This window comes from Ahaetulla prasina, chromosome 3 (assembly GCF_028640845.1).
Source record: "Ahaetulla prasina isolate Xishuangbanna chromosome 3, ASM2864084v1, whole genome shotgun sequence".
NCBI lineage: Eukaryota > Metazoa > Chordata > Lepidosauria > Squamata > Colubridae > Ahaetulla > Ahaetulla prasina.
The window spans coordinates 231,728,992-231,744,332 of record NC_080541.1 but is presented as its reverse complement, the minus strand read 5'-3'; the positions used below and the strand labels follow the sequence as shown (position 1 = coordinate 231,744,332).

Sequence of the window (15,341 nt, the reverse complement as noted above, 5' to 3'; positions counted from 1 at the left end):
GCCACCGTCAGTCACCCCGGATCGTCACCGCCGCCCTTGCCCTGCCACCCGCCTACCTACCGGGGAGCCGCGGCGCCGGGCCGGCCGTTTGGCGCGCCGTCCGACCGCCGCCTCCGCCTCGACCTCGCTGTCCGAGACCCAGCCCGCGCCCCGCCCCAGCTCGCCCGACTCCGCTGCCGCGCTCCCAGCAGAGGAGGACGAGGAAGCGGACGGGGAGCGAGACCGGGCGGGCCGGCGCCTAAGCACCATTGCCGGCGGGGACATGGCGGGAAACAGCCTGAGGCGAGCGCCAACACTACAGACGTATCACGTGACTCCAACGCGGGCGGCCCAGGCCGCACCTGCCCGGCACGCGGGGCTCTCCCGACCTACGCATGCGCCGCCTGGAGCTGGGGGTGGGGCGGGGCGGGGCTCTCGAGCGGCGCTTCCCTTCTGCAAAGCGCTGGCAAAGGAGCGCAGGGGGCAGAGGGGCGCAAGAGGAAGGCGGGTGCAAGGGGGGCGCTCCATCGAGCTCCGCAGACGGCTGGGCAAAGGCCCCTGCGAAAGCGGTGGGGAGGGGGAGGTCATCGGAATCTCGGGGTGTGGACTTCAGTGGGCAATCTTGAGCGGGGTCTCGCTTCTCAAAAGCTGCTTCGGTGCTTTTGCCTTTTGAAAATTAAAAGGCGTCGCAAGCTGCCTGTTGAAAAAGCACCTTTGGGATGCCAACAGATGGTTTTTTTCTGGCCTAATGTAAAACATAAAAATAAAACATGAAAAGACAGGGAGACCGAAAAGAAGTGGGGGGAAAGTAAGAAAACTCCTCTTTCCACCAGGTAATTGCCATTTTATTTCCCCCTTGCCTTTTAATTATTCTTCTAGTAGTCTAACCCCCTGCTCCAGCAAGAGACTCTATAGTACCATTCTCAACAAATGGCTGTCCAGTCTATTCTTAAAAGCCTCCAGTGATGGAGCAACCACAATTTCTGGAGGGAAGTCATTCCACTGATTAATTGTTCTAACTCTAAGGAAAGTTCATCTTATCTCTTGGTTGCTTTTCTCCTTGATTAGTTTCCATCCATTACTTCCTGTCCTGCTTTAAGGTGCTTTGGAGAATAGATTGACCCCCGCCTTATTGTTGTGACAGCCCCTCAAATATTGGAAGACCGCTATCATGTCTTCCCCTAGTCCTTCTCTTCACTAGACTAGCCACGCCGAGTTCCTGCAACCATTCTTCATATGTTTTCATCTACAGTCCCCTAATCATCTTTGTTGCTCTTCTCTGTGCTTTTTCCAGAAACTCTCAACATCTTTTTTTAAAACGTGGCAACCAAAGGTTTTATCATGATTGATACTAAGCTGATACTTATCAGCTTTTCTTATCAGCTTTAAATCTCTGTGAGTTGCAAACACAAAAAAAATCTTTCGTCCTCAGCTTGGGTTGTTGAAACTCAAGGCTCCAGGCTGAGGGCTAGGTTTGTACAACACACTGGACCACCCACTGGTTGTGGTCATCTTACTATTTCTCTCCTGGGAATGATGTATTTTGATTGATGGGTGAGGTTTTATTGTTCTGTATGAGCCACTGGTTTGAAGAGGAAAGACCAGCAATTCTTGTGAGTAGGAGCTGGAGGATTAGCGCCTGCAGACTCAGCACTTATTAAGCATAAGGGCAGCTCTGAAGACAGGCAGGGGTGGGGGCTGGAGAAGACGGTTGAGGGAGGAGAGCCTTGCGAAGAAGCCCCGCCCCCCCCCCCCCGATTACCCTGGATTACCTGATACCTAAACTCCCCCCCCCCGACCCTCCTGCGGGGGTAAGATCATTGCTCCGGCAGAGAAGAGGGGTGGTTCCTCACCCTGGGGAGCCTTACTCAGAGCCAAGGAGGAGGGCAGAGTCAGGGTATACGCCCACAGCTGAGGCTTAAGGAGGCTTTGTGGGAGGGTAGGAGGCCAAGTCTCCCACTGCCGCCTCCAGTCCAGCTATCTCTGGGCTGAGTTCTTGGTTTGGACTGCTGAAGCACCAAGAAGTCCCTTTTGGTCATGAATACTCCCTGCCCTGGATGCTCAACGGACAGGGAAAGAAGATTTTCTACATCTTGATAGATGTAGATAGTGGATAGTCCGGGATTTGCTGTCAGTTACTCACAAGTCAGTTCCCCGCCTCTGTTCACAAGGTCTCTGCCACAGCCACCAAGAACCGCTTTCTATTGTGGCACATGCCCATCTTTCAGAAATCCATAACATAAAGTGAGGTGCCTAACCCATTTTAGTCTAATAAGTGTTCTGTCCATGCCCGGTCTTGTTGGATGGGTAGAAAGGTGAGTCTTCAGGGTGCATCTGATCTCTCTGCCATCTTTTCAGATCCAGGAGAGCCTTCTCAGAACCCTGGGGCTTTCATCCCTTCAACCACAACGCATCCTAGCCCATCAGGGAGCCTTTCGTGCGAGGTGGACCTGGGATCTCTCCCGAACCGCCATCCCTTCTCTTCACAATGCCTTGCTGGCTCTTTCCCTAGCACAGCCAGGACTAGTTTATAAGCAGCTAATGTTTGGCAGAGTTGGCACTTCAGGGAAGGCTGCCAAAATGCCAATGGGCACACGGTCCCTGTGACCAAAGCAGGAGGATTTGAACAAACCCAAGGAGGGATTTGACTAAGTATCCTCAGTCTCGGGCATCAGAAAGCTTTGGAAGGAGGGGGAGCTTGCTGCAGGGGAGCGCCAGGCAGAAGCACCCCCTCCCCCGATGTTAGGCGGCTGTGTTGAGCCAGGCAGAGCAGAGCTGTAACCACACCGGTCTAGTCACTTTTGAGAAATCCTTGGGAAAGATAGGAGATCCCTGGTGCTGGCAAAACCCTTTGGTTGCTGTAACACAAGACTTTGCCTTCAAGAAATTCAAGTGAAACAGCATTTCCTTCGTGTTCTTCTCCTTAATGATGATTTGTGTGGCTCTGAGGCATGGGACGCCTCCCAGAAAACTACTTGCTTGGGGTGTTTTTGACATGACTGCCCCTAGCTGGAAGGGAGCCCCCACCCTCTTGCAAGTCGTGCATTCATTTGGGTCCCGGTTGTCTTGAACCTAGACCTACAGGTAATTTAGCCAGTGCAGACAGTGGGGCGTCGGCTCTGCAAATATTTGGGGAGGCAGTCTGCCTGAAGCCCACGGCCCCCAGGTGCCAGTCCTGGACAAGCTGCAGGAGTGTGACATGCCTACCAGAAGAGAAGCCAGGTGAGCGGCCTGAGGCCGCCGGCCACAATTGCTAGGCAGCATTCCAGCCAGCAGCAGCCCCGGAGGGCCCCGGATGCCTTTGCCTCCCCCACTGCAATGCAGCCCTACTCAGTCTCAGTTGGCTGAAGTAGCACCTGCCACACACACCCCACGCCTCTCTATCTGCTGCCTGAGCCTGCTGACCTGCTGACCTTCACGGAGCAGGACCGGGGATGAAGGTAATGCCTCCCACAAGAGGGGGCTGGCTCAGCATAGCCAGCCCAGAAGGATCTCTGTCCTCTCGAAGGAAAAGGTGGAAAAGGGAGGACGTGGCTTGCAGGCTCAGATCACTGGACCCAGGCTGTTGTTGGGGTGATCCCATCTGATCTCTCTGCCATCTTTTCAAATCCAGGAGAGCCTTCTAAGAACCCTGGGACTTTCATCCCTTCAACCACAACACATTCTAGCCCATCAGAGAGCCTTTCGTGCACTGATTATGGCAGCCTAGTGGGTAGGACAGAGGTGGGACTCACTAGAGCAGGCCGGGGTGCACCTTCAATTCCCTCCACAAAGGCACACGAGCAACTCAGCCCCCAAAGGATAAAGAGGAGGCTGGTGCTCCTGGGGCCACGACAAAGGGGAGCAAAGGTCGTTTTTCAGCTGGAGAGATGCTTAGCATGTCACCTGCAGAGGGGAGCCCCGAAGGGATCGAGGGGCCAGGCCTCCTTCTGCAGAGCTTGGCCGGCTTGCAAGAGCTCCTTGAGGGGCTCCCCAGTTGGCTGAGGAGGCATCTGGAAGACCTAGGTTAAAGGCCAGAGGGGGCCAAGGCCATCTGGTAGTTCTTTGCTGTCTCCGGAGTCTCCGAAGTCTGACATCAACGAGGCAGAAGAACAGCATGAGCCTGTTCCCAGTGTGTACATGTGCAGAGCTGCCAGAAAACAGAAACAATTAAAGAAATAGGATCGACTTGGGAGTAAGGTTTGGAGATGATTGGCCCCTCCCATAAGACATAAAAGAGAAGTGAACGGGACATGAGCTTTTGCAGGAAGCAATTAGTTCATTTGGCTGATTCAAGATTTGAAACTTCTATTTGTGATTCTATGCCAAGTTTGGCCTTGCCCTGCATCTGGAAATTAGCTCTTTGTTCCACATGAGATAGGTGGCTGTTGATAACCTTCCTCTGAAAGACTATTTATCAAGCCTTGTGGACTGTAAATGAAAATAATTTACAGCCATATGAATTAAAGAGGTTTGCCAGGACTAAGTTTGTGCGGTTTACTTTTTAAAGAAGCCTAGGTCAGGACACAAGCAATCCTGCAGGTGGGAGGCAGCCACTCCTTATGCCCACCTGGACAGAGGACTGGATCTGCTGCTTCTGGTCCTGCCTGCCTCCCTTCCCCGCAGACTTTTCTCCTGGGCATGATTCTGCTTCACCATGGTTCTGCACCACTCCTGCTGCAGGCTTGGCTGCTCTTCCATGCCTGGCTAGCCCTGGAATAAGAACAGCCCCTGAAGTCAGAACTTTCCATGGGGAGAACCTGGTCCAGGAGGCTGGGAAGAGGAAAGACGAGCCTAGCCACTCATCTTCCAGGCACTTTCCCACGGTGGGTGGGTTTCCCTCCTCCAAGAGAGCGAGGGAGCCTTCCTTGGGTCCAGCTATGGCCTCCCTCACTGGCCCCATTTGGGCAGCAGCCAGCAGTTTACCTCCTCCTTTGGTCAGCAGCCCACCAAAGGTCATCCCACAATGCAGCCTTCTTGAGAAAGAAAAGATCAAAAAGGGGGGCCTGACACACACACTCCAAATACACAAAAATAACTCAGCCAGATTTCCTGCATGGCCCTTGAGCATGCACAGAGTTGCAACCTGACCAAAGCTTGGAGTTTCAGAGCAATGGTTTGAACGGTTTATTCAAGCGGGACTGGCTTAAATTTCTAAATTTTAAATATCAATTTTAACCGGGGTTGAATTAATTTATATGAATTTTAAGGGTTTTTCGGTTTAAACGTTTTAAATTTCGGCCAATTATATAATAAGTTTTTTAATCTTTGTTTTAATTGTTATTATTATTTATTATTATTTATTATTTATTAGATTTATAAACCGCCCTTCTCCCGAAGGACTCAGGGTGGTGTACAGTCAGAGTAAAAAGAAACAATATAGTTAAAATAAAATTAAAAAACTTATTATACAGTGTGGCCGAAATTAAAATAATTAAAAATCTAAAAACCCCAATTAAAACCAGAGAGAAATTTAGAATTTAAAACTAAACAATTTAAGAAAGCCCCGCACGAACAAACAGATATGTTTTCAGTTTGCGGCGAAAAGTCCGAAGGTCAGGTATTTGACGTAAACCAGGGGGGAGTTCATTCCAAAGAGTGGGGGCCCCCACAGAGAAGGATCTTCCTCTGGGGGCCGCCAGCCGACATTGTCTGGCGGACGGCACCCTGAGAAGGCCCTCTCTGTGCGAGCGTACGGGTCGGTGGGAGGCATGAGGTAACAGAAGGCGGTCCCATAAGTACCCAGGTCCCAAGCCATGGAGCGCTTTAAAGGTGGTTACCAGAACCTTGAAATCCACCCGAAAGGCAACAGGAAGCCAGTGCAGTCTGCGCAGGAGAGGTGTCACATGGGAGCTAGGTGTGACTCCCTCTATCACCCGCGCAGCTGCATTCTGGACCAACTGAAGCCTCCGAGTGCATCTCAAGGGGAGCCCCATGTAGAGAGCATTGCAATAATCCAGGCGGGAGGTAACAAGAGCATGAGTGACTGTGCATAGGGCATCCCGATCAAGGAAGGGGCGCAACTGGCGAACCAGGCGAACCTGGTGAAAGGCTCTCCTGGAGACGGCCGCCAAATGATCTTCAAACGACAGCCGTGCATCCAGGAGAACACCCAAGTTGCGCACTCCCTCCTTTGGGGCCAATAACTCGCCCCCAACAGTCAGCTGCGGTTGCAGCTGACTGTATCGGGGTGCCGGCATTCACAGCCACTCCGTCTTGGAGGGATTGAGCTTGAGCCTGTTCCTCCCCATCCAGACCCGTACGGCTTCCAAACACCGGGACAACACTTCGACAGCTTCGTTGGGGTGGCCCGGGGTGGAAAAGTACAGCTGAGTATCATCAGCGTACAGTTGATATCTCACCCCAAAGCCACTGATGATCTCACCCAACGGCTTCATATAGATGTTGAACAGGAGGGGTGAGAGAATCGACCCCTGCGGCACCCCACAAGTGAGGTGTCTCGCGGTCGACCTCTGCCCCCCTGTCAACACCGTCTGCGACCGGTCGGAGAGATAGGAGGAGAACCACCGATAGACGGTGCTTCCCACTCCCAACCCCTCCAACCGGCGCAGCAGGATACAATGGTCGATGATATCGAAAGCCGCTGAGAAGTCTAATAGGACCAGGGCAGAGGAATAACCCCTGTCTCTGGCCCTCCAGAGATCATCCACCAACGCGACCAAAGCTGTCTCCGTGCTGTATCCGGGTCGGAAACCGGACTGGAACGGGTCTAGATAGACGGCTTCATCCAGGTACTGGGGTAGCTGCCGTGCCACAGCACTCTCTACAACCTTCGCAGTGAAGCGAAGGTTGGAGACCGGACGGTAATTACCTAAAATAGCTGGGTCCAGGGAAGGCTTCTTGAGGAGGGGTCTCACCACTGCCTCCTTCAAGGCAGCAGGGAAAACTCCCTCCAACAAAGAAGCGTTACTAATCCCCTGGAGCCAGCCTCGTGTCACTTCCCGGGAGGCCAGCACCAACCAGGAAGGGCACGGGTCCAGTAAACATGTCGTAGTATGCAGCCTCCCCAGCAACCTGTCCACGTCCTCGAGAGTCACAGGATCAAACTCATCCCAAATAACCTCCACAAGACGCGACTCCGCCCTCCCACCTGGATCATCCCAATTTCGGTCCAAGCCGTCCCGGAGCTGAACGATTTTGTCGTATAGATAACCACTAAACTCCTCGGCACGGCCCTGCAACGGGTCATCCCGCACCTCCTGATGCAGGAGGGAGCGGGCCACCCGAAACAGGGCGGCCGGGCGGTTATCTGCCGACGCAATGAGGGTGGAAGCATAGGAGCGCCTCGCCTCCCTCATTGCCACTAGGTAGGTCCTAGAATAGGATCTAACTAGTGTTCGGTCAGCTTCTGAACGGCTGGACCTCCAGACACTCTCTAGGCGTCTTCTCCGGCGTTTCATCTCCCTCAGCCCCTCGGAGAACCAAGGGGCCGGGCGAGACCTACGCCGGGTCAGAGGCCGCAAGGGCACGACACGGTCCAAAGCTCCAGCCGCGGCCCGTTCCCAGGCCGCAACTAGCTCTCCAGCCGTGCCGTGGGCCAGGTCCTCAGGAAACGGCCCAAGCTCCATCAGGAACCTCTCCGGGTCCATCAGGCGCCTGGGACGGAACCAGCGCGTTGGCTCCGTCTCCCTGCAGTGGTGGATAGCGGTCCGAAAATCTAAGCGAAGGAGAAAATGATCTGACCATGACACCAGTTCTGTTTCTAAGTTATCTAATACCAGATCATTTCGCCACTGACCAGAGATATAAATCAGGTCCAGCGTGCCACCCCCTATGTGCGTGGGGCCATCAATTACCTGGATCAGGTCCAAGGCCGTCATGGAAGCCTGGAACTCCCGAGCCGTTGTCGATGACAGGCCCGTCGATGGCAGGTTAAAGTCCCCCATGACTATCAGTCTGGGGGTCTCCACCGCCACCCCGGCGAGCACCTCCAACAACTCGGGTAGGGCTGTGGTCACGCAGCAAGGAGCCAGGTACGTGATCAACAAGCCCATCTGATCGCGATGGCCCCACTTCACAAAGAGGGATTCACAACTGGCAATCTGAGGTACAGTGGCCTCCCTCGGCTCTAGACTTTCTCTAATGACAACCGCTACCCCCCCACCCCTACCTTGGGCTCTCGGCTGATGAAATGCTCGGAAACCTGGTGGGCATAACTCCACAAGGGGAACCCCCCCCCCTCCGGACCCAACCAGGTCTCCGTAATGCCAATGAGGTCCGCGGCTTCCCCCTGAATAAGATCACCAATCAGGGGGGCCTTATTGACCACGGACCGGGCATTACATAACATCAACCGGAGACCAAGGCTCCGAGGACCATGCCCCCCCGGGGAACGGGTGAAGACTGAGAGGCCGGAGCACGTGATCGTTTTGAGACAGCGAGCACGTGCTTCCAACACTTGATATGGCCCCCCGCTTCCGCCATATCTGCCTCTCCCACTTACCGTACAGATGGAACGATTCTCCACACCTGGAACGAACCCATCCCCCTCTGCCTTCGGACCAGATGATACAATGCCGCGAACAAGCACAGGGGCTAAATCCCTCCCCGACGGGTTATTTATTTATTTATTAATTAAACTTTTATACCGCCCTTCTCCCGAAGGACTCAGGGCGGTGTACAGCCAAGATAAAAAGCAATAAGTATACAAAGTTAAAAATCAATTTAAAATACCTATTCAATAGTGGCCGAATTAAAACCGTCAAATTGACCAACCTAAAATACCCCATATAAAATTACAGAAGATTTAAAAATTTAAAATTTAAAATTTAGAAATTTAAAAAATCTAAAAAATCAGTCCAGTCCCGCTTGAATGAATAAATGAGTTTTTAATTCCCGACGAAAGGTCCGAAGGTCAGATATTTGGCGCAAACCGGGGGGAAGGTCGTTCCAGAGAGTAGGTGCTCCAACAGAGAAGGCCCTTTCCCTGGGGGCTGCCAGCCGGCATTGCTTGGCGGACGGCACCCTGAGAAGACCCTCTCTGTGAGAGCGTACGGGTCGATGGGAGGCATAAGGTAACAGCAGGCGGTCCCGTAAGTACCCGGGCCCTAAGCCATGGAGCGCTTTAAAGGTGGTAACCAGAACCTTGAAGCGCACCCGAAAGACCACAGGTAGCCAGTGCAGACTGCGCAGGAGTGGTGTTACCCGGGAGCAACGTGGTGCTCCCTCAATCACCCGCACAGCTGCATTCTGGACTAGCTGAAGTCTCCGGGTGCACCTCAGGGGTAGCCCCATGTAGAGAGCATTGCAATAATCCAGGCAAGAAGTGACGAGAGCATGAGTGACCGTGCATAAGGCATCCCGGTCCAGAAAGGGGCGCAACTGGCGAACCAGGCGGACCTGGTAAAAAGCTCTCCTGGAGACGGCTGCCACATGGTCTTCAAACGACAGCCGTCCATCCAGGAGAACGCCCAAGTTGCGCACCCTTTCCGTCGGGGCCAATGACTCACCCCCAACAGTCAGCTGCGGTTGCAGCTGACTGTACCGAGATGCCGGCATCCACAGCCACTCCGTCTTGGATGGATTGAGTCTGTTTCTCCCCATCCAGACCCGTACGGCCTCCAGACAACGGGACAGCACTTCGACAGCTTCGCTGGGGTGGCCTGGGGTGGAGAAGTACAGCTGAGTATCATCAGCGTACAGATGATAGCTCACCCCAAAGCCACTGATGACCTCGCCCAACGGCTTCATATAGATGTTGAACAGGAGAGGCGAGAGAATCGACCCCTGCGGCACCCCACAAGTGAGGTGCCTCGCGGTCGATCTCTGCCCTCCTGTCAACACCGTCTGCGACCGGTCAGAGAGGTAGGAGGAGAACCACCGATAAACGGTGCCTCCCACTCCCAACCCCTCCAACTGGCGCAGCAAGATACCATGGTCGATGGTATCAAAAGCCGATGAGAGATCTAACAGGACCAAGGCAGAGGAGCAACCCCTGTCCCTGGCCCTCCAGAGGTCATCCACCAACGCGACCAAAGCTGTCTCCATGCTATACCCGGGCCGGAAGCCGGACTGGAACGGGTCTAGATAGATAGCTTCCTCCAGGTACTGAGGAAACTGCCACGCCACCACACTCTCTACAACCTTCGCGATAAAGTGAAGGTTGGAGACTGGACGGTAATTACCCAAAATAGCTGGGTCCAGGGAAGGCTTCTTGAGGAGGGGTCTCACCACCGCCTCTTTCAAGGCAGCGGGGAAGATCCCCTCCATCAAAGAAGCATTTATAATCCCCTGGAGCCAGCCTCGTGTCACCTCCTGAGTGGCCAGCACCAGCCAGGAGGGGCACGGGTCCAGTAAACATGTAGTGGCATGCAGCCTCCCCAGCAGCCTGTCCACGTCCTCGGGAGTCACAGAATCGAACTCATCCCAAACGGTATCAACAAGACGCGCCTCAGTCATCTCATCCGGATCATTGCAATCTTGGTCCAAGCTATCCCGGAGCTGAGCGATTTTATCGTATAGATAACCGTTAAACTCCTCGGCACATCCCTGTAAGGGGTCATCCCGCTCCCCCTGGTGAAGGAGGGAACGGGTTACCCGAAACAGGGCGGCCGGGCGGTTATCTGCCGACGCAATGAGGGAGGAAGCGTAGGACCGCCTCGCCACCCTCAGTGCCACTAGGTAGGTCTTTGAAAAAGACCTAACTAGTGTCCAATCAGCATCGGAACGGCTGGACCTCCAAACGCTCTCTAGGCGTCTTCTCCGGCGTTTCATCTCTCTCAGCTCCTCAGAGAACCAAGGAGCTAATTGAGATCTGCGCCGGGTCAGAGGCCGCAAAGGCACGACACGGTCCAAAGCCCCAGTCACGGCCTGTTCCCAGGCCGCAACTAGTTCTTCGGTCGTGCCGTGGGCAAGATCCTCAGGAAACGGCCCAAGCTCCGTCTGGAACCTCTCAGGGACCATCAGGCGCCTGGGACGGAACCAACATATTGGTTCCGTCTCCCTGCGGTGGTGAGTAGCGGTCTGAAAGTCTAGGCGGAGGAGAAAATGATCTGACCATGACACCGGTAACGTCACTAAATCTCTTACTACCAGATCATTAAGCCACTGTCCAGAGATATAAATCAGGTCCAGCGCGGATCCCCCCGTGTGGGTAGGGCCATTAGTTATTTGAACCAGGTCCAAGGCTGTCATGGAAGCCTGGAACTCCTGAACCACTGTCGACGACAAGCCGGCCGATGGCAAGTTGAAGTCTGGGGATCTCCACCGCCACCCCGGCTAGCACCTCCAGCAGCTCAGGCAGGGCTGTAGTCACGTAGCAAGGAGCCAGGTACGCGATCAACAGACCCATCTGATTCTTATGGCCCCACTTCACAAGAAGGGATTCGCAGCCGGCTATCTGAGGAACAGTGGTCTCTCTCGGCTCCAGACCCTCTTTCATAACAACCGCCACCCCTCCACCCCTACCCTGGGCCCTCGGTTGATGGAATGCTCGGAAACCTGAAGGGCACAGTTCAACTAGGGGCACACCCCCTTCTGCGCCCAACCAGGTCTCCGTAATGCCCATAAAGTCCGTGGATTCCCCCTGAATAAGGTCACAAATCAGGGGGGCTTTATTAACCATGGACCGGGCATTACATAACATCAACCGGAGGCCCGGGCTCTGAGGATCCTGGCCTACCGGGGAACGGGAAAAGACTGGGGGGCCGGAGCACGTGATCACTTTTAAACAGCGAGCACGAGCTCCCAGAAAGCGATATGGCCCCTTGCTTCCGCCATATCTGCCCCTCCCACTTACCGTACAGATGGAACCAACTTCCACCTCTGGAACGTACCCCTCACCCCCCTCCCTCGGACCTAATGGATAAACGCCGGGAACAGTTTCCGGGACTAGACCTGCCCTTCCCGACGGGTTCTTCCCCCCACCCGACACTACCCTCCCCCCCTTTAAAAAACCCTTATTAAAAAAACCTATATACAAAGCCCCACAAATTCTTCTTCCTCGCATGCCACCTCTCCGGGTCCCAAGACCCCTCGTTAAGGCTGGCCCTCGATAACCCAGAGGGCCATTCCTGCGAGGCGGGGGAACCTCGCAGTCGAAGAAGTTCGGCAGACGTATATTTCATGCGATTAAGATGTAAATGACAGCGGGAAAAAATGGGAAATCCCAGGTCGATAGATGGTATCGCGGACAACAGGCAGAACCCGAATAGTTACAAACCACGGCAAAAGGCCGGTACGGCAACAGTCTGATGGAATAAAGGATGGAAGTTGGGCTGATGGATTCTGCCCATGGTATCGCCCGTCAACTAAAGTCAAAGTTCCGCCTACCTGAGTAGTCCATGTCCAAACCGATGGTAGCCGTGCCACTAAAGAAAATGCGGCAAACCGTCCGGCCGCTCGCGGTAATGACAGACAGTCCAGCAGTAAAACCGCAGTCCGGTCCAACTCTTTCCAGAGGGCGCCATCCCCCCCCCCCGGCGTAGAATGGACCCCGCCATCTGCCATCGAAAGGGTCGTTGGTATCAATGCTGCTAACAGAGCCGCTAAAAAGATCAGCGGCCCGCTCCCCGCCACCGATGTCATGATGGCCGGCTGCAGCAAACCAGCCATTTCTAGTGCGCGCCAATCTGCGCCCTTCCAAAATGGCCGCCACCGTTCGTCGCAGATTATCATGGCCGCCGATGATAATGGCCGCCAACGATGTCATTGGTGTTGATGTCAAAACCGCAGATGGTATCCTTGCCGCTAGACACTTCCGCTGATGCAAGGCACGCTGCCAAAAGCGCCGGGTAATTGGCCGCTGGTGACTCATGCGGCCGCCTGGTAGCGAACCGCGAACCGGCCTAACTCCTCTCAGCGGGCGTCACTCCGCGCCACGCCCAGCCAAAATGGCCGCCGCCATCCGTCCGCCGCTCGCCCGACATTCCAACCCCATTCCCGGCAGCCGGGGGTCTAACGAGACCCAAAGGTCTCCCTCCAGCTGTCGGGAGGATGATCTACGGGGTGGTAGGTCTGGGCGAGCCGCGGTCCGACTCAGCTCTTCTCGGCGGGCTCTTCTCAGCGGGCGCCGTTCCGCGCCCCGCCCAGCCAAAATGGCCGCCGCCATCCGCCGTCCGCCCTTCGCCCGACGCTCCTGCCCCGTTCCCGACAGCCGGGGGTCTAGCAAGCCCCAAAGGTCTCCCTCCAGCTGTCGGGACGATAATCCACGGGGCGGTAGGTCTGGGGAGCTCGGGAGCAACTTCCGCGGCTTCCCGGCCGGGAAAAGGCCCGACCCGCTGTCAGCATGGTTTTCAAAATGCCGCCATCCTGCGCATGCGTAGAAGAAGAATCCCTTCCTCCCCTTAAAAGACCCCTTTTAAAAAACCTATTTAAAAATCCCCAGAAACCCTTCTTGGCCGCATGCCACCTCTCTGGGTCCCAAGACCCTTCGTTGAGGTAAGCTCTTGATAACCTAGAGGGCCATTCCTGCGAGGCGGGGGAACCTCGCAGTCGTAATAGATCGGTGGGTGAGTATCTCATGAAAGAATAATAGTTTACGACAGCGAAAGTGTACAACCCAAGCCGGCATAGATGTTAACCGGCTTCTAGGCCAACCGAGTTGACTGTTCCGCTCAAGTCCAAATGAACCCAAAGCCGGCCAAGTCCAGATGATCCAGGAAACAACCAAGGGGTCCAGGGGTCTGGCCAAATCTAATGGTCTCCCCCCCGACAGCTGGTACAATAATATCCTCCTCGGTTGCCGGCCACTAAGATGGAATAGTGGCCCTCGGAAACTCGGCATTTCTCCATCCTGGGAAAGGGACTCCTGCCGTTCCGTGATCTGATGGAATACCGCACGTTCTAGTGCCACCAGTACCGCAATTGCCGTCAAAATCACCGCCGTTCCAGAGGCCGCCATTAATAGTGCTGGATCCATGTTAGAGTCATGTCCCAGCACGCCGCAGATAGAAGTCGAGGACGCTCCGCCGATGTGCCACTGATGAAAAATGTGGCACAAAATCATGCCGCTGAGGAGCATTTCAGCGAAGGCCAGGCCTGACAGAAAAGTCAACTGGGGGGGGGGGGGAGAAACAGCCGATCTTCGGGCCCTCCAAAAGTCCAGCCCGAGCGGCCCACCACGCTGCCGCCAACCTTGTAAGCGGCCAGGGGATCGAACTAAGGCCCACCCGGGACGACTGCCCCACCCCGAAATAGTCGCCGCCATCCGCTGTCCCTCAGTTGGTAAAAAATGCGGTTCCAAAATCCTGCCGCTGATGGAAGTCGCGGCCGAGGCTAAGCATACCCAAGAAGTCAGCTGGGAGGGGGAGAAACAGCTGATATTCAAGCCCTCCAAAACTCCGGCCCGAACGGCCCACTACACTGCCGCCAGCATTAGCTCACGGCCGGGGATCTCCAAAGCCAGTCCGGGACGGTAACCCCAACCCTAAAATGGCCGCCACTATCCGCTGCTTTCCCAAGGCTCCGGCCCCCGAATTCAGCAGCCGAGAGACCACTGAGGCCCAAAGACCTCACTCTCGGCTGCCAGCACGATGACCCACCTGGGGCCGAAGTCTATGCAGCCCGGCGAGCGGCCAACGATCTCAAAGCCAGTCCGTGGCTATGCAGTCTGTGCTGTCCGTGCGGCCCGGCTCACGGCCGAAGATCTCAGAAGCCGACGTCTGCGAAGTCCGCGCAGCCCGGCTCACAGCCGGGGATCTTAAAGCCGGTCCGGGGCGGTAGGCCCTACCCCAAAATGGCCGCCGCCATCCGCTGCTCTCCCAAGACTCCGGCCCAGAACTCAGCAACCGGGAGACCACTGAGGTCCAAAGACCTCACTCTCGGCTGCCGGCATGCTGACCCACCTGGGACCGAAGTCTGTGCAGCCCGGCGAGCGGCCGAACAGCATCTCGGCCGGGAAACACCAGCCGCCGTCTTCACGAGATCAAATTACCACCGCCATTACGCGCATGCGCAGAAGAGATAGTCACTGTATTGTACACTGTTATTGTTTTATATTGGCTGTAAACCGCCCTGAGTCCGGGAGAAGGGCGGTATAAAAATCTAAATAATAATAATAATAATAATAATAATAATAATAATAATAATAATAATAATAATAATAATAATAATAATAATAATAATAATAATGTGTTGAGGACCCCTCAGCCCAGCATCTTCCCCCAGGCCCAAGAGTGAAGGGCCTTTCCTATGGCCTGCCCGGTCCCAGTCCCCCACCAGCTCAGCCTCCATGGCCAGCCATCTGTGCCAGGTGGTGGTAGGGAAGTGTGCAAGGTCTGAAAGGGGAGCCTCAGAAGGGGAGTGGGGAAGTCCCTACAGCTGCTGCCCTCCTGGCCTGTGATGGTGCAGCCCGTTCCATGGCTCCCAGGTGCCAGTCCTGGACAAGCTGGAGGAGCGTGATGTGCCTGCCAGGAGAGAAGGCA

General features: G+C 55.0%; 1 protein-coding gene across 1 annotated transcript in view; it reads right to left on the bottom strand.

Annotated features, from left to right (window-relative positions):
• Positions 1–12,733, bottom strand: part of LOC131195107 (cohesin subunit SA-3-like) — a 94,107-nt gene extending 81,374 nt beyond the window's left edge. The window contains exons 1-6 of the mRNA XM_058176736.1: positions 12,250–12,733; positions 4,529–4,671; positions 3,865–3,980; positions 3,385–3,392; positions 342–537; positions 61–238 (exon numbers count right to left, since the gene is read on the bottom strand). Of these exons, the coding sequence (XP_058032719.1) occupies positions 61–238; positions 342–537; positions 3,385–3,392; positions 3,865–3,980; positions 4,529–4,671; positions 12,250–12,733 (1,125 nt within the window). The remainder of the gene's footprint in view (positions 1–60; positions 239–341; positions 538–3,384; positions 3,393–3,864; positions 3,981–4,528; positions 4,672–12,249) is intronic.
• Positions 12,734–15,341: the final 2,608 nt, after the last annotated feature.